Source organism: Falco peregrinus, chromosome 7 (genome assembly GCF_023634155.1).
Source record: "Falco peregrinus isolate bFalPer1 chromosome 7, bFalPer1.pri, whole genome shotgun sequence".
Classification (NCBI taxonomy): Eukaryota; Metazoa; Chordata; class Aves; order Falconiformes; family Falconidae; genus Falco; species Falco peregrinus.
The window spans coordinates 63,289,074-63,304,468 of record NC_073727.1 but is presented as its reverse complement, the minus strand read 5'-3'; the positions used below and the strand labels follow the sequence as shown (position 1 = coordinate 63,304,468).

Genomic DNA, 15,395 nt, shown 5'->3' with positions numbered 1-15,395 from the left:
AATAACATGTCATTTTTATTTTTGCTGGTATTTGAATCCATCTTCTGGTGCCACTAAAATAAGATCAGGGCATGAATAGCAGCAGTAGAAAAACCAGATGGTGCACTTGAGCGAGCAGATGGTGCACTAGTGTGTCATACTTATTACTGTCACTTACTTTATTATTTCTGTTATGGTGGATCTCTGGATGGTCCTCACCTGTGATCAATCTTTGTGGATTGGATTTTTTTAATTCAGTAAAACATTATGTTTCACATACCCAGAAAAAGTCTATTTGAGTGGTGATTCCCCTCTGTAGTGCTGCCAGGTCTCAGGAAGCATTTGATGCAGTCAGTGTTTCTTCAGGTAGAAACATGTTTTTGGGAGTGGAGGAAAAAAAAAAAAAAAAAAACCAAAACAAAAACCCACCAAAACTGGCAGCGTGTGTTTCTTCTGTAAGCACCCTGGATCCAAAATAAAGTGGGAAACAGTTTGTGTGGCTCTTCTCTCAAACCCTTTCCTTTCACCACAACCTGGCTATGTCTCCTTATGCTGTTCTGGCTGCTTACCCGCTCCTTGGATGCTTATCCACGTACTGAAAGTTCAATCTGTTTCTGAAAGGGAATACGAAAGGCGCAGGCGAGGAAAAAGTTGACTTTTGACTCACACCAGTTGGGGATGGCACGCAAGGACTGTGCTTTTCGTCCTCCCCTTGGGCAAAGGCTGCTGTGTCACAGCCTGTCCCTGCTAGCAGACACGTACGCAGTTTGCCGGGGAAGGCTGGGGCTCCTTGCCCAGCAGCAGGGGGGGATTTGTTGCGCTGTTCGACAGCCCGAAGCCATAAAGGAGGTCTCCTCTTCGGCAGCTGGCCCACATGCAGTGTGACAGTGCAGACAGACTGCACGTTTGCGCTCCCCTCCCCTCTTACATGCTGTCTAGCACCTCGCCTCTGCCGGCACGTTGGGACCGTGTCCTGTCGGCTCTGTGATGCTGCTGGGCACGGCAACAGGCCGAGAGCGTCAGCAGCCAAAGGCTGAACGGTCTGTACGGCTGCGCCCGCTTGCTCAGAAAGAGGCAATCCATGCAAACGTGCTCACACAGACTCTCACTGCCAGCCAGGGCCAGAGTCTGTATAAAAGCCCCTGGCTTTATCATCACTCTTGCATTCAGACTTTATTTGAGCAAGAAATTTTCCTTGTTGGTCTGTCTGCTTTTGTTTCCTCTCCTTTTCTTCCTTTCCCTCCTCTATTCTTTGTGGTTATCCCTTATATCCCTTCCCCACCCCCACCCCCCCACTCTCCCCCATTCTTCACATATATCCCATTATAACTCTCTGACTGTAAATCCCTTCTATAACTCTGCTATTCCCCCTGAGGTCAGTGCGTTCACCCTCTGGGTGAATGCCTCTGGTCCTGCTCCCGCCCTCAGCCAGGGGCTGCTGCGGCCATTTCCATCAGCTGGTGACAGGCACCACCTGGCAGAGCTGCCTCATTTGCTTTGTGGTGTTTTCTTCTCTGGTTGCTGCTGACAGTCCAGCAAGTACATTTTGGGGCAATGTGGGGCTGTGTCAGCTCCGACTGCTCCACCCTTCAAGTGCAGAACAGAGGAGGGAGAGGGGATGGACACCCATCTTACATGTGCATCGCACTCTTTCATTTCTTCTGATGTATCTTCTCACATCTCCTGCACGGGATAGCTCTGATTGTAATTATCTATATTTATTTGATCCCGCCCCATTCGCTAAGCTATTTGTCTGCTACAGTAGCCTGCTGCTGTATTCAGCCAGACCAGATGCCGCTGCCAAATTGCACTAACTCTAAAGCTGCACCCCGGACAACTGCTTTGGTCTATTTTTAACTGCTGGTAAACACTGGGAAAACTGTCTGAGCCCATCATATTCTTCCTCTAGTCTCTTTTCAATTGTTTATTGTGTAATTATCTGCAAAAGGGCAATGGGGGAAGAGCTGCCTGTGTGCCGTTTTGTTCTTTTCAGTCTACAGTATGAAATATTTTCCCTCCTACTCACATGCAATGTTTGATCCTTTTCTTGTCATCCCAGCCAAAAGGATAAGATAACCTGAGTGGAGCCTTAACCCTCTGCTGAAGCAACTTACATCTGCTCGTTCCTGCATCGGAACAAAGACATTGTCTATCTTTGACAAAGAAAGCCTTTCTCTGAAGTGTTTGCCAACAGTCTGAGTTAAATAGGCCTTTATAAAACCAAATGGAGAGCCAGATCTGGAGAATACCAGAGCAGCAGCAGCACTGCAGGGGCAGGCTAGGGGACAATGGCTTTGCTGGGCTGGGGGCCGCATCACTGCAGCCAGGGAGGGCAGGGGCACCGGCATCCTGCAGCCGCTGACGTGGGCAGGCTCCTCCAAGTTCTTTGGAAAAAAGTATTGGGGTGTTTGAGCCGTGGTCCAGGTTACCAGCTTCAGGAGGGAAAGCACAGCCAGCGTGGATCATCCTGATGAGCACACCAGTACGTTGTTCAGGAAGCTGTGCCACTGGTTGAAAGCCCCAGGGAAGTTGATGGGTGCAGGCAGATGTACAAAGCAGCAAGATAATATTAACTGCATTAATATTCACCTTAGTGCAGCCTTGAGAAAGGAAAGGGGGGAAAGGAGGAGAAGCTCTAGGCTGTTAGGGCTGAGGGCTCAGGTGCCATGGGGTTCAGACCCATGCTCTGCCACAGATATCCAATGCGATGATGAAGAAGATGCTCCTTCGTCACCTAAAACTGCCTCAGCTGGCAGCAACATAACAAAGCAGACCAGGAAATTTTGGTAAGAGCTCTGGGGATTTGTACTGAAAAACTTCATTGCCGTTTTTAGCTCAGCGAAGGCAACACGATCAAACACGTTTCCCCCACGGTGCAAGTCAGAGTACAGACATGTACCACCACTTCTAACTGGCACTGCACGCACGTGTTGTCACGAGCACCCCTGGTCCAGCAATCTCCACTTGGGGACTCAGAAGACGGGGACAGTCTGTGGTATGTGACATGGGAAAACATCCTGCTGGGAGCTGGGAGAACTGATCCACTCTGCTTCCCTGCAACTGCTTCTTCACTGGCGAGGCTGCTGTGCTGCCTTCAGATGCTATTACTAAATTAAAAATCCATGCTGCAAATGACTAAGGCTGTGTGTATAAGCGCTTTAAGCAGAAACTGTATGTGTTTCAACAAGCAGCAAAGAGACAAGCACAGCCGCTTCTCAACTGCAGTGGAACTGGAGAGAACGCAAAATAGAACCGCACAGTATTTTCCTAGTTTTACAATTCCTTAAAGGTTTCCCTTGAAATGGGACCGTGTGAGAGGCTCTGGTTTTACAAGGAACAGCTAGTGATTTATATGAGACACATACCTTGTGCCCCCACTGTGCCACCCTCAATCGTGCTTTTTAGTCACTGACAGCATTTTCTTCGAAGTTGTTTCATTCCCTGTCACACAATCGATTTCCTTTGGCAAACAGAACTCTTTAATGTTAGAGCTGGGTTTGCAATCTGAATTACCAGCATTTTTCTTACTCTCATAAGGCACAGGGCCCTGCCACACAGGCGGCAGCACGGTTGGTACCATGCAAACACAAACAGAAAAGCTACTTGCAACCCAAGTACTGCACAAGAGGCTGGGCAGAGACGCGAGCTCGCAGGTTGCAAGCCACAAGCAGCAGCAAGGGTGTGCAAGAAACTCTGTGGGACCTTCTGGAGTTGTTGCTTGCAGTTCTACCGGCTGCCGCAGTCCCTGTGGGACCCTGCGGGGGAGATGGTGTGGTGGGCACCTGGAAATGGGGGGGGGGGGGGGGGGGGGGCGGGGGGAAAGGTTGCATACGGGAGGTACCGGGGAGAGCTGCAAGGCGGGGGAAGGGGAATGCTCCGGTGGACGGGCCTGGGAGATCGGTTTAATGTGGTGTTTGATGGGCTGGAGGCAGCGGCACCGGGAAGCTGAAGCACACGGAGCGTGCGGTGACGGGGAGCAGAGGTGAGCACGCTGCGGCAAAGCTTCGGAAGCTGCAGAAGAAACGGGCCGCGGTGGCCAAGCCAAGCCGACGGCAAGGAGAGATAGCCCAGATGATGCCCCCACGCCCTCCGCAGGGGCCGGGAGGAGGTCACCCCCGGCGGAGCGGGGGCCGCAACGAGGGGCGGCAGCAGCCCGGAGCGGGGCCGCCTCAGGGCCGCGCCGCGGAGTCGCCGCTGCCCGGCGGGGCCGCAGACGGGCCGTGCGCTGAAGCGCCCGTTGAAGCAAGAAGCGGAGAGGCCGGGCCGGGAGCGCGTTGCGGACAAACCCTGCGGCGGCCGGAGGGTGGCTGCCCGGGGAGGCTCCCTGCCGCGGCCGGCCCCGTGCCTCGGGCGCGCCGCGCTGACGGCCCGTCCCGCTTTCCGGACGGGGACCGCCTGTCTTCACTCCCGGACGCGCCGGCGGGCCGACCCGTGCCGCGGGCGGGGCCCGGTCCCTTCCTTCCCCGCCGGCGGCGGCACCTGCCCCGGGGAGGGGGCCGCCACACCCCGCCCAGCGCCCGGGCCGCGCTGCCCCCGCCGTGCCGTGCCGTGCCGTGCCGTGCCGCGCCGCACGCACCGCTGAGGGGGGGTGGGAGCCGCGCCCCCCCCCGCGTCCCGCCCCGCCCCGCCACACCCCCACCGCGCGCACGGGCACTCCCGGCCTCCGCCCCGCCCCGCCCCCAGCCCGACCTTTCCCCCAGTTTCCAGCGCGCGCTCCCCGGCCCCGCCCCCGCCCTGCCTTCCCGCCCACCGCCGGCCGGGCCCACGCGCCCGCCCTTCCCGCTGGCAGCCCCGCGGCACGCCGCGATCACGCCGGCAGCCGCCGCTCATTGGCCGGGCGCGGGCCGAGGCGGGCGCTGATTGGCGAGTAGCCGCCGCTCCCCCCGCCCCGCTTCCCCCGCTCCCCGCCCCCCCCGCCCCGCCCGTGCTGTCTGGCGCAGGGAGCGCTGCGGCGCGGGTCCCCCGGCGCGCGGGGGAAGGGGAGGGGGCGGAGCCGGCGCCGGCGGCTGCTGCTCTGTGTGTGTGTGCGCGCGCTGCTGCCGCTCCCCGGTCACACCGCCGCCGCCCGCCGGAGCTGCGCCATGCACGGCTCACCCTGCTCGGAGATGGGAGATGCGCCCGCGGTAAGTGGCGGGCGAGCGGAGGGAGGAGGGGGGCGGCGGGTGCCCCGAGCCGCGGGCAGCTGGCGCCGGTCCGGCCCGGGCACGTGCTCTGCGGCGGGCAGGGGCGCGGGGACCTGCACGGCCGCGGCGGGTCGGTGGCCCCTGGGGACCGTTACTCGCCCGGGGGCGGGGGGGGGATGGTCGGTTGGGACCGTTACCCGCCGCGGGGGGCGGGCGGGCGGTGCCGTTGCCGCTGGGGGGGCGGCGGTGCCAGGGCAGAGCCCTCAGGGGCGGGTGTGCCCCGGTCACCTGCGGGGGGGGGGCTCCCCCCGCGGCCTTTGTGGGGGCGGTGGCGGGGCGGGAGCTGCTCCCCCCCCGCTCCTCCTCCTCCTCCTCCTCCTTCTCCTGCTGCTGCTGCTTCCCTTCCTTCCCGCCATCCGCCCCGCAGCGGCGCCGCCCGGCCGGCGGGGTGACGCGGGGACAGGCGGCCGGGCGCCCCGAGCCGTGCCCCTGGCGGCGGGGGAGCCGTGCTGCGGCGCTCGCCCTGAGAAGGGGCTTTTTTAGGTTTTCTTTTCCGAAGCGGGCTGTGTATGTGTGTGTATATATATATATTCATGTAACTGTAGGGACAGCTGCTCTCCTGAAACGTGCGTTTGGAAGACATGAACCTGCTGGCTTGGCTGCCTGCAGTCACGCTGCGGGGAGCGGTGGCAGGCTTTGGGGCAGCCGGGTGCACAGCCTGCCCTGCGGTGGCTCCTGTGGGACAGGCGCGCTTGGGTCCGGGCTTGCAGCCCGCATCGGGTTTTGCCCTCCTTCCCGTTCCCATTGCTTTTAGTGGAAATTCTTAGGAGTCTCCCTCAGAACCGTTAGTCACTTGAACCCCATCCTGCTCCCCAGTCTTGACATCTCCATGCCTGGTACATGTTTTAGGTGAAAGTCCTCTGTGAGTGCATTTTGTATTCATTATGTTGAACGTGTTTACCGTGCAGGTCCCTATAGGGGAGGCAATGGCACGCAGCTTTGCATCTTTGTGACACTGTTGAGCCAGGATCATTCCTCCTTCCTTGACTCTGTAACAAAACTCGCTGACTTAGGTGTGTAAGTGATGTCGCCCAACAAGTATAGTTCCCTCTAGGGCTTTAGAACATGCTAACGGTGTGGCGGTGTCTTTTTAGTTAGAACCTTTTCACTGCAGTCTGTAAGCACTCTGTGTAACAGCAGTAGGCTCAAGAATCTGGGTCCATGCAGAATCCCAGCCTTCACAGTTAGTTGGTGTGCCTAAAGACTGGAAGAGTTTGGATGTCTAGGTGAGCCTGAGCTGGCACGTGAGCGATAAACCAGCCACGCTACGTAGCTTTTGGAGTCACTGCCAAGTGCTGTGGAAGCTTTATGAAGTTTGGGTATCCTTTTGCAGAGGAGTCAAGTGTGTTGCGTGCATGCATACACATGCACACACAAATTTTATGTGATGTTTGCAGCTGGAAACAAATCGGTATGACTACATTTGTCTTCATGTTACTCATAGTGCATCTTGAGATACTCAGCACCTATGTAGCGTCATGACTTTCTGAAGTACAATACATACAATTCCCACTGCACTTTGAAGGCCACTTTCCCCCCTTCCTTCCCCCCACCCTGGCTTCCCTATTGACAAAAATAAGATGAAAATGCTTTTGCAAGATGTGGTACTCAGTCAGTGGTCATAGCTTAAAGCGTCTTACTGTCAGCTGAAATTTATCTTCTAAACGTTACCAGAATTAAGTTAGTGCTGACCAGCAGTCATCTTTTGGGTCCAGGAAACAGCCTTGTCTAAACAAAGTTGGAAGTCAGGATTTTTTCCCTCTTTTCGCGTGTATGCAAGCACAGGGTGTGTTCATTCAGAGAAGTGTAATCTGGGACAGCAATTCTGGAAATGTGAGCTATATACATTTCTGTTCCTTTCCTGCAAATCACACTTCTTTCTATTTAAATTTTATTGTTTTAAGAGTAACAGGGGAGTGGAGATGAGCTGGTGGGGGGAGGGTTAGGAGTTGAGCGGGTTGGTAAAAGCCTTTCTGCGGGCATGGGATCTGTTTCAGATGACCTTCATCATGAGCAGACAGTACGTGGGTGGTATTGGCTTTGTATTCTGACCTGTCCTAATAGCCAGTAATCCAATTGCATTTAGGTTGACATCGTGGACATCTATGAGTCTATCCGTGAAAGGCAGCGTCATGACAGTGAAAGGTCTACCTGCAGCACCTTGGAGCAGAACGACATTGAAGCTGTTGAAGCGCTTGTTTGTATGAGCTCCTGGGGTCAAAGATCACAGAAAGGTGACATATTAAAGATAAGGCCACTTACGCCCTTCTCGGATTCTGGTGATTTCACAATGCACGCTGAGACTACGTCTGAATTACCAAAGGACTATTTATCTACACTGGTAAGAAAAACATGAATGCAAAATAAATAAGCCTGGCATCTGGATGTTACATCTCTTCAATGTTCCGATTTGGCTAGAAAAGACAGCTTGCTCGTGTGTCCCTGTGTGGAATAGCTGTAGTATAGCCAGTGCTCTGTGTGTGCACGCAGAGTAGTGAGGCGGGCATGGTGAATGTGGGTTTTTCTGATGTGTCTGGAATGGCAAATGCAGGAGCTTGATCCCTTGTTAAACATAGACATGAAAGCCCTTGTTTTTACACTTGGCAGGTACGTTGGGGATGCTGTCTGTGTGGCCGTTGTAGGTTTCTTGGGGCACTGAGTAAGAATTGGCTTCACTCTCGTCATTATAAGAGAAAGTACAGGTTACCATTATGAAATAGACAATTTAATTAGTTTCTATGCTATGAGTTTTTACATGTAGTCTGTTATTTCTCCAGAGCATTGGTCTACTCTGGCTGAGTAATATCGGTTGAATCACTTTATTTTTTTTCTTTTTTGTTGCAATTTATGTTGCAGCAAAAGTAGGTATTAAAAAAGGGCTTGGTGCTCTTCAGGTTTCGGATGGTTAAGGCCCTTTTCAACCAGCGGGCTTCTAGTGTGCAGTTATGTCAGGAAAAAGAGGAATAATAGGGGAAAAGAGTCTGAGACAGTATGGCACCTGCTTGATGGACTTCTCTCATGCTCCTGCCGCTCAGTGTTGTTACTGTCTCTTGAGCAGCACAGGAGACAGGTGTGAGTTTTCAGAGGTAAAGGAGGAAGGAGAGGTGGTGGCAGCAGGAGAGCATAGAGAGAATGGATGAAGAAGAGAGAGAGCATTTCCATTTGCCTTTGTCTCTGGAGTAGCCACCAGCTGATGAGGTAATCATTGATAAAATATCTAGGGTTTCCTGGAAGTCTGAAATTGAAAAAGTACAATATTGCTGTCTGTTTCTAGCCTGTTTTCTGTGAACAGCAGAGCGCCCGTACCTCTTACGGCTGCACCAGTTGCTGAGGAGAAAGGAATGGGAGAGTTTGTCATAGTGCAGTGAGTAGACATGCAATATTTTATGCAGGTTTACAGCTGCCTCATTGCCTTTCTTTTACTAATTTTCTTTTGAGCACATTCAGAATGGCCATCAGATGGGCCACTGTATGCTTTAATCAGTTTGTCCTAAGAGACAGGTTCTGGGATTCTGGTGAGGGGCTGTAATTTTATTTTTCACTGTAAAGATAGTCAAAAATTATGCTATGAAGTTACACTGCTGTATAATGGCATTGTCTGTTTTGCAGTGCATGACCCCTCCGCACAGCCCTGACTTTGTTGAGATATCAGCTGCTATGCTCCTCTCCTCACAAGTCACTTATTCCAAACCAAGGACTGTCATGGCAAGCACAGCTGCCTGCTCAGTCACATCAGCGACCGGTGCCTCTCCCATAACCAAGCCATCTGTTATCAACATGGAGCGACAGTGCAGTCAGAAGCCAGTGATATCGGAATCCTTCACCCCTCAGCCTTGCAGGGCCATGGCAACAAGTGTCATACGTCACACAGGTGATAGTTCGGCTTACCATCACATTCCTGCTGTGCAAGAGAAGACAAAGGTAACTTCAGGCTACAGCACTCCCAGAGACTGGTGTGGAGTGGATGACCGAAGACATTCCAGACTGCCACAGGACACGTGTGCTGCGGATGATTTAATTAACAAAACTTCTCCAGTACATCAGCCTTGCACACACGACTCCAGTGATACTGTGACCAATAAAGGACAGCTACCAGTCCGGCCCATTTCGCCACAGACCCACTTACCAAAGAGTTGTGAGAATGACTTGCTAAAAAGAGCTACCCCGGTGACACCTGCCCCTGTTTCAAGCCCCCAAGTTCTCTGTCAGATGATCCCTTTAAATGGGCAAAGCAGTATGATCAATGCCTACGTCAAGCCTTCTACTCCAGCAGTCTCAGCTCCCATGAAACCTATTTTACCACAGACAGCCCCACTCTCTCAGCCTGTCCTCATGGGACCTTCTGTGCCTCAGGGGACCGTCATGTTGGTTCTTCCACAGACTGCTGTCACACAGACACCGCAGTGCCCACAAACAGTAATGACTGTTGGGAGCACCAAGTTACTGCCCCTTGCCCCTGCTCCTGTGTTCATCACTTCTGGTCAAAGCTGCGCCCCCCAGGTGGACTTTTCTAGACGGAGGAATTACGTTTGCAACTTCCCTGGGTGCAAGAAAACCTATTTCAAAAGTTCCCACCTCAAAGCCCACCTTCGCACCCACACTGGTACGTATGACAGCACGCGTCCTTTGGCACTCCAGCTCTGGCTTGTGTTGGGGTGCTGAAATGCATGGGTTTTGGGGGGAGAGGGTGGGAAAGGGAAGAGGCAGGTGATCGGCAAACTTCTGCCTATCTCGGAGACGGGAGGAATGTTCATTCTCTGTGGGCAGGCAAAACAAGACAGACTTTGTTCTGAGACCTCAGCTGACCCCATAGTGTTAGTTGAATTTCACATGCTTTACTTGGAGCAGAGCTTTGCTGTCTCTGTGTGTGTGTGTGTGTTTAGGTTTGAGTGGAATCCTGCCGTCTGGACTCGATCGAAATGAATTGTGCGAGTCCCATTTTTGGGGGCATGGAAAGGTCTGGTATAAGCAAACCATAGTAGAGGTAGTTGGTCTTAAATTGTTACACAAGTAAAAGAAAGGTGAGGAAGTCAGAAACTGCACGTTTTCCCCAAGTTTTGTTTAGGCTAAATGGGAATGCATTAGATTTTGGGCAACTGTGTGAGGAAGCAGAGCTGCTACAGGAGCGTAGCAGTTTATTCACTTGCAGAAAAGGAATTTTAAAGGCAAATGAAAACTAATTGTAATTACACATGAGCTGATTTGCTCCATAAAATCTGGTCAGTGTGGAGACTGTATACGTGTATGTTACTTACCCTTTTTCTGGCTCCAGATTCTGTTAAAACATTTGCGTTCTCAGGGACTGTTCCTGATGTCGAAGGATAGGCATAGCAGGAGATTGGTATGGAATAGCTCATTCAAAAGTGTCTAATTTTGCTTGTCCTTGGCTCTTTTTCCCCACCCTCCCTTGGCCTACAGACACTGGTTTATTGGATGTCAGCTTCTTTGGCAGGATTTGCATTAGTTTGCCAGCTTGTCTTTACAGTTCCTTTGGGGAAAGAGCTTAAACCCCACAGGAAGCTGATAATCCTTGTAAACCAGAGCTCAGTGGTAGAATGCTGCTTCTACTTCTGGCTTGAAAGTAAGTGCTGCAGGCTGCTGAATTAACCTGGAGCTACAGGATAGACATGGACTAACAACAAATGTCTTGGTTTTGAATAGGGAAGCTCTGTGTCCCTCCATATGGTGATCAAGCCCAGGACATCTATGGGAGGTGAACCACACTGACCCTTACTAGCCAGTCCGTGTTACAGGATCGGGAGGCGGAGTAGTTCAGCTTTCTTTTCCCAGTGCACCAGTAGTTAGGTGATAACACATACACCAAATGTAGAACTTTACTCTCAATATCTGAAATAAGAACAACACTTCTGTGGGGGTTTCTTTCTGCTGGACACTTTTGTCCTGCTCCAAAACGTTACCATAAATTTGGGTCACATGGTAGATGTTTATCTTGAGCTTTACCAGGGGTGGGGGTTGCAGGCGGTAGATCACGTTGTTTAGGATAGGTCTGATGTTAAGCAGTGGCCCAGGACAAGCAGAAGGTGACGTGGACAGCCGTCCTGACTGCTGTCATTCCTGGGTGTGCAGACCTCCCCAGTCTGTCTTGGGATCTAGCCCTGTGGGGATGGCAGGGCAGGCCATTCCTCAGTAGAACTTGCTGGGGCGGGGTGTTTGTGTATCAGACTGGATCACTGGAGCAGTGGGACTCTTGAGGCTGGATTCCAGGATTCCTGTTTGCCTGCGGTATTTGCTGATGACATGCAGCAGCCGTATAGCTGTGGTGGCATGGGGCTTGCTTCTAGTTCAAGTCAGCTGATAAGGTAGCTTCGTGAAGAATCTTCTTCTTTAAACTGGGGTTTTGGACAATTAAAAAACCAGACTTGATTGAAGAACATTTAAAGAGATATAAGGGAATAAGTAGAAATGGTATCTGTAGCTTTCCTCTGGAACACAACTTGAGCTTAAGCTAATATTGAGTGCACACATGAGCGGTTCCATGGAATTCATCAGTTTTTGCAAGGCAGCGTTTAAGTTAGTTCTTTGATAAAACCATAGCAGGCTTCTCAGAAGTAAGTTATGCTTCTTTTATGTGCTGCAGGAGAAAAGCCTTTCAGCTGCAACTGGGAAGGCTGTGACAAGAAGTTTGCCCGCTCAGATGAACTGTCACGCCACCGTAGAACTCACACGGGAGAGAAGAAGTTTGCTTGTCCTGTGTGTGAGCGTCGCTTCATGCGCAGCGATCACTTGACAAAGCACACCCGCCGCCATATGAGCACAAAGAAGATCCCCAGCTGGCAGGCAGAGGTTGGCAAACTCAACCGAATTGCCACAGTAGAGAAACCGAAAAGCAGCAGTGGATTGAGTATGCTCATCCCTGTACCGTCATCTGTCTGTCAGGGCTAGTGTGAGGAAGCACCTTCTCTACAAACTTGCTGAAGATCAGGAAGAGCTCTAATGGCTACAACAGAACTGACAACGGCTTCTTTTCTTCGTGTGTGTGCATACTTTATTTTCCTTCAGCTTAGGTCCTCTGTCAATAATGCTATGTGAGAAATCTTACCATATATTCCCTCGTCCCTTCCCTATTTGTTTCTTTCAGTACTTGGGCAAATGCAATCACCAGCACTTCAAGAAAGCAGAACTCTTTGGAAATGATTTTGGCAATAGGTTAAAAAAATGTAATGCTTGCTGTTAATATTTTGATGGACAGTAAAACAGGGTGATTTTTAATTTTTATACTAGTATTTTCTATACCAAATATATTTTGTATTTATTCATTTTGGTCTTGATATACAGGCAAATTACTTGGCCTGCATTAGTAGGGGTGTGCAGGATGAGACCCAGAGTTTTGGAAACTCCTTCTCAGTAAACCTAAAGAATTGCATTCAGACTGTTTTGTAAACACATAATATTTGATAACCCATAGTGGTTGGGATTTTCACACTTGCAGATCCAGATCCTGCAGCGAGCTGGTGATGTTACACCCTTCTTACGCAGGTGACGTTGGGGGTTTGAGATCGAAATGTGTCATCATTTCTAAACCAAACCAAACCAGCATGACTTTCTTTCAGAAAACAAGTGTTGAAATCCTCAACATTTTATAAATTCATACCCTTTGCAAGTGGAAACTGTTGTGACTTTTGGTAAAGGTTTGACATGCTGGGCATTCCTGAGTCCATCCTCTGCTGGAGCAAAGTCTGGAGGAGCCATACTTCTGTGATGGAGGTAGAAGCACAAGCAGTGTTTAGAAACTTTGACACTAAAAATTATGGTTTACTTTCAGTCCTACTAAACCAGCATATTGAAGTCTTCTGGAAAGTGCAAAAATGGCAAGATAACCCATGAATAATTAGCTGGGTCTCTGTTTTGGGTTTGTTTTTGGTTTTTTTTTGAGTACTGGAGAAATAGGAAACTAAGGTTTTTTTAATGTATCGTGGATGCTTGTGCACCTTATAAGAAATTGTTCAAGGCTTTCATTTACCTGTATCAAAGCACCAGGGGAAGTACTAATCATGTCTTGACTTAAGAAGTAGCCACCGTGTCAACTGGATGATGCTTTTCATGTGGCCTTATACTTCCCCACAGTACTTTGTATAAAATCACCCTTTTCTATTAAATGAGATATTCTCCCTGTTGATTGGATTTTCTTTTACACCAAATGTAGATATGGCTAAGAAGTGGGATCACTGGCTGCAGGAGTGCTGTGTTGTAATGGCATGGTATGAATAATAAAAAATGCCCACAGCACAGTTGTATTGCTCAGTTTCCGTGGTGCGGCAGGATGTGCATACGTATTGTAGCAGGGCTGACAGTGGAGCTGTTGTGCTGTGAAGCACCGGGTGTTGTTTTGCTGGGAGATGGCACACCTGCTGCACAAAATATTTCTGTAGTGTTTATTCCTTCTGGACTCTTCTCCCATCAGCCACTCCTGCACTGAAATTTAGTTGAGCACCAAGGAGGACTTTTTCCTTGATATGTAAAATGTGGATAACTAGGAATGCACTATCTCTTGCGCTGCTTTGTTGTTCTGAAATTCTGGTCTTGCTTCCCACTGTGGGCAAAGCACGGTTCTCATCTGTGTAAGTGCAGACTTGCTGATCTCAGCTAGCCCGCCCCTGAAATTGGCAGAGACTTGTTTTAGTTGAAAGCAGAATATATCCCTTTTTTTAATGCTTAAATCTATAGTCTTAAGTAATGGTAGTTAAAGTTTTCAAACTGCACTATATTGGGAGTATTGTGCTAAGTGTACTGAAGTTTTTGTGCCTGACCTTTACCATGTCCACACCGCTCGACACGCTGCAATCCCACCGACCATGGCGTAGTGCTGATGAGTGTGTGTGCGTGTGCAAACCTCACTTTGTACTCTCCAAAGGGCTTGGTTGAACCCCCTCTTCCTGGTAAAGTGGGTGCTTGTAGTGTTGCTGCTCTGTCAGTATGCAGTTTTCCAAATTCACGTGGTGAAGAAAGAGACATTGCTATTTTTTTGTTCATTTGTTTTGCTCAGAAGTCCCTTAGAACAAGCAGCTTGACTTCTGGATGCCGTTTTAGCATGCTTTTAACGGGGGAAGTGTGTTCTGTTTCAGTCCAATAGCCAATTTAGTACTTAGGTTTTTTTACAGATTAACCACGTATGGTGTTCGCGTGAGCAAAACGGTTTGGAAACTCATGTCATAATTCAGTAATTTGTCACGTCAGTTTGTTGCATTATGGTGGGGGCAACGGTGGGCTGGAGAATATGGAATTTAAAAGCAATGTGTTGTGTACGTGTGTGACGATGCAGAAAAGCGACAGCTCCCTCTTTGTTAAGTTTGCCTGGCCTGTGATTCCTTGCAGCCCGCTCCTGTGAGGCATGCGCTGCCTTCCGCCACCCCTGTCTGGGACCTGCAGGGACCTGCGGCTCTTGTGGATGTGCATGAACAGCTGAGCGGCGGTGTGGCTGCCTCTGCTCTGTTTGCTCTTTCTGTTCCTTCCTGCTGTGTAAGGGTTATTTATGGATTAAGCATGACTGGGATAGCTGCTCTCTTTGCACTTTACTGCCTGAACTCTATTGTTCAGTCTTTATTTTGAGCCTATATTTTAAAGAAATGGAATCGCATTTTTGTACGTGTTTTTAACTTTTATTAAATAAAAAGTATGCAATGTGACTGGTTTTAAATCAAAAAATTGTGAATTTTCAGGTTTCATACATATCCATTCCAGAACTATGTAAATCCGTCTGCCTTAGGTTATATATCTAGGCCAGTGGAAGACTTTGGGGCTTGCTAGTTTACTTGTAGAGGCAGGACTTTTTGGATCCTGTTGTAAATTGACCAGTGCTTGTCCGTTTATAATTTTGTGCCATGCTGCTTGTGTATCTTGTAGAATGCCAGGGCTTGGGGCTTTTGCATGCTGTCTGAAAACAAGAGCCTCGGGGTGCATAACTGTTCTAGCATGGCCTCCAGAAGCTATCGGCAAAAGGTGATGATGGTCGGAGCGCTGCTCTGTTAGTGTTGCAAGCTGCGCATGGCATGAAAGCTGGAAATAAAGGAGAGATGAGAATTTGCCTTAAAAGATGGCTACAGTAGCCCTGCTTCTTCCTGTTCCCTCATACCTGTGTTCTGGCAGGCTGGGGTGTCACCTCCAGGTCTCAGCTGGCGATGGTGACAGCAGCAGTGACTACTTTAGATTTTCAAGTATCTCTGCTGTTTCTTCCCTGCTGATCAGTTCCCAAACCGCAGTGATGGTTATTTCTAG

General features: G+C 50.3%; 1 protein-coding gene across 1 annotated transcript; it reads left to right on the top strand.

Moving 5' to 3' along the window:
* The first annotated feature begins 4,907 nt into the window (after window positions 1-4,907).
* Window positions 4,908-13,297, top strand: KLF11 (KLF transcription factor 11). Its single transcript, XM_055809877.1, has 4 exons — window positions 4,908-5,102; window positions 7,249-7,503; window positions 8,772-9,765; window positions 11,761-13,297. The coding sequence occupies exons 1-4, from the start codon at window positions 5,061-5,063 to the stop codon at window positions 12,063-12,065; spliced, it is 1,596 nt and encodes a 531-aa protein (XP_055665852.1). The 5' UTR covers window positions 4,908-5,060; the 3' UTR covers window positions 12,066-13,297.
* The last annotated feature ends 2,098 nt before the right edge of the window (window positions 13,298-15,395 follow it).

What these genes read in the sequence shown, in the direction of transcription:
- KLF11 (XM_055809877.1), top strand. Translation starts at nt 5,061, where the DNA reads ATGCACGGCTCACCCTGCTCGGAGATGGGAGATGCGCCCGCG. An exon ending in AGGACTATTTATCTACACTG is followed by an intron (nt 7,504 to 8,771) that starts GTAAGAAAAACA and finishes TCTGTTTTGCAG; the next exon opens with TGCATGACCCCTCCGCACAG. An exon ending in CCACCTTCGCACCCACACTG is followed by an intron (nt 9,766 to 11,760) that starts GTACGTATGACA and finishes TATGTGCTGCAG; the next exon opens with GAGAAAAGCCTTTCAGCTGC.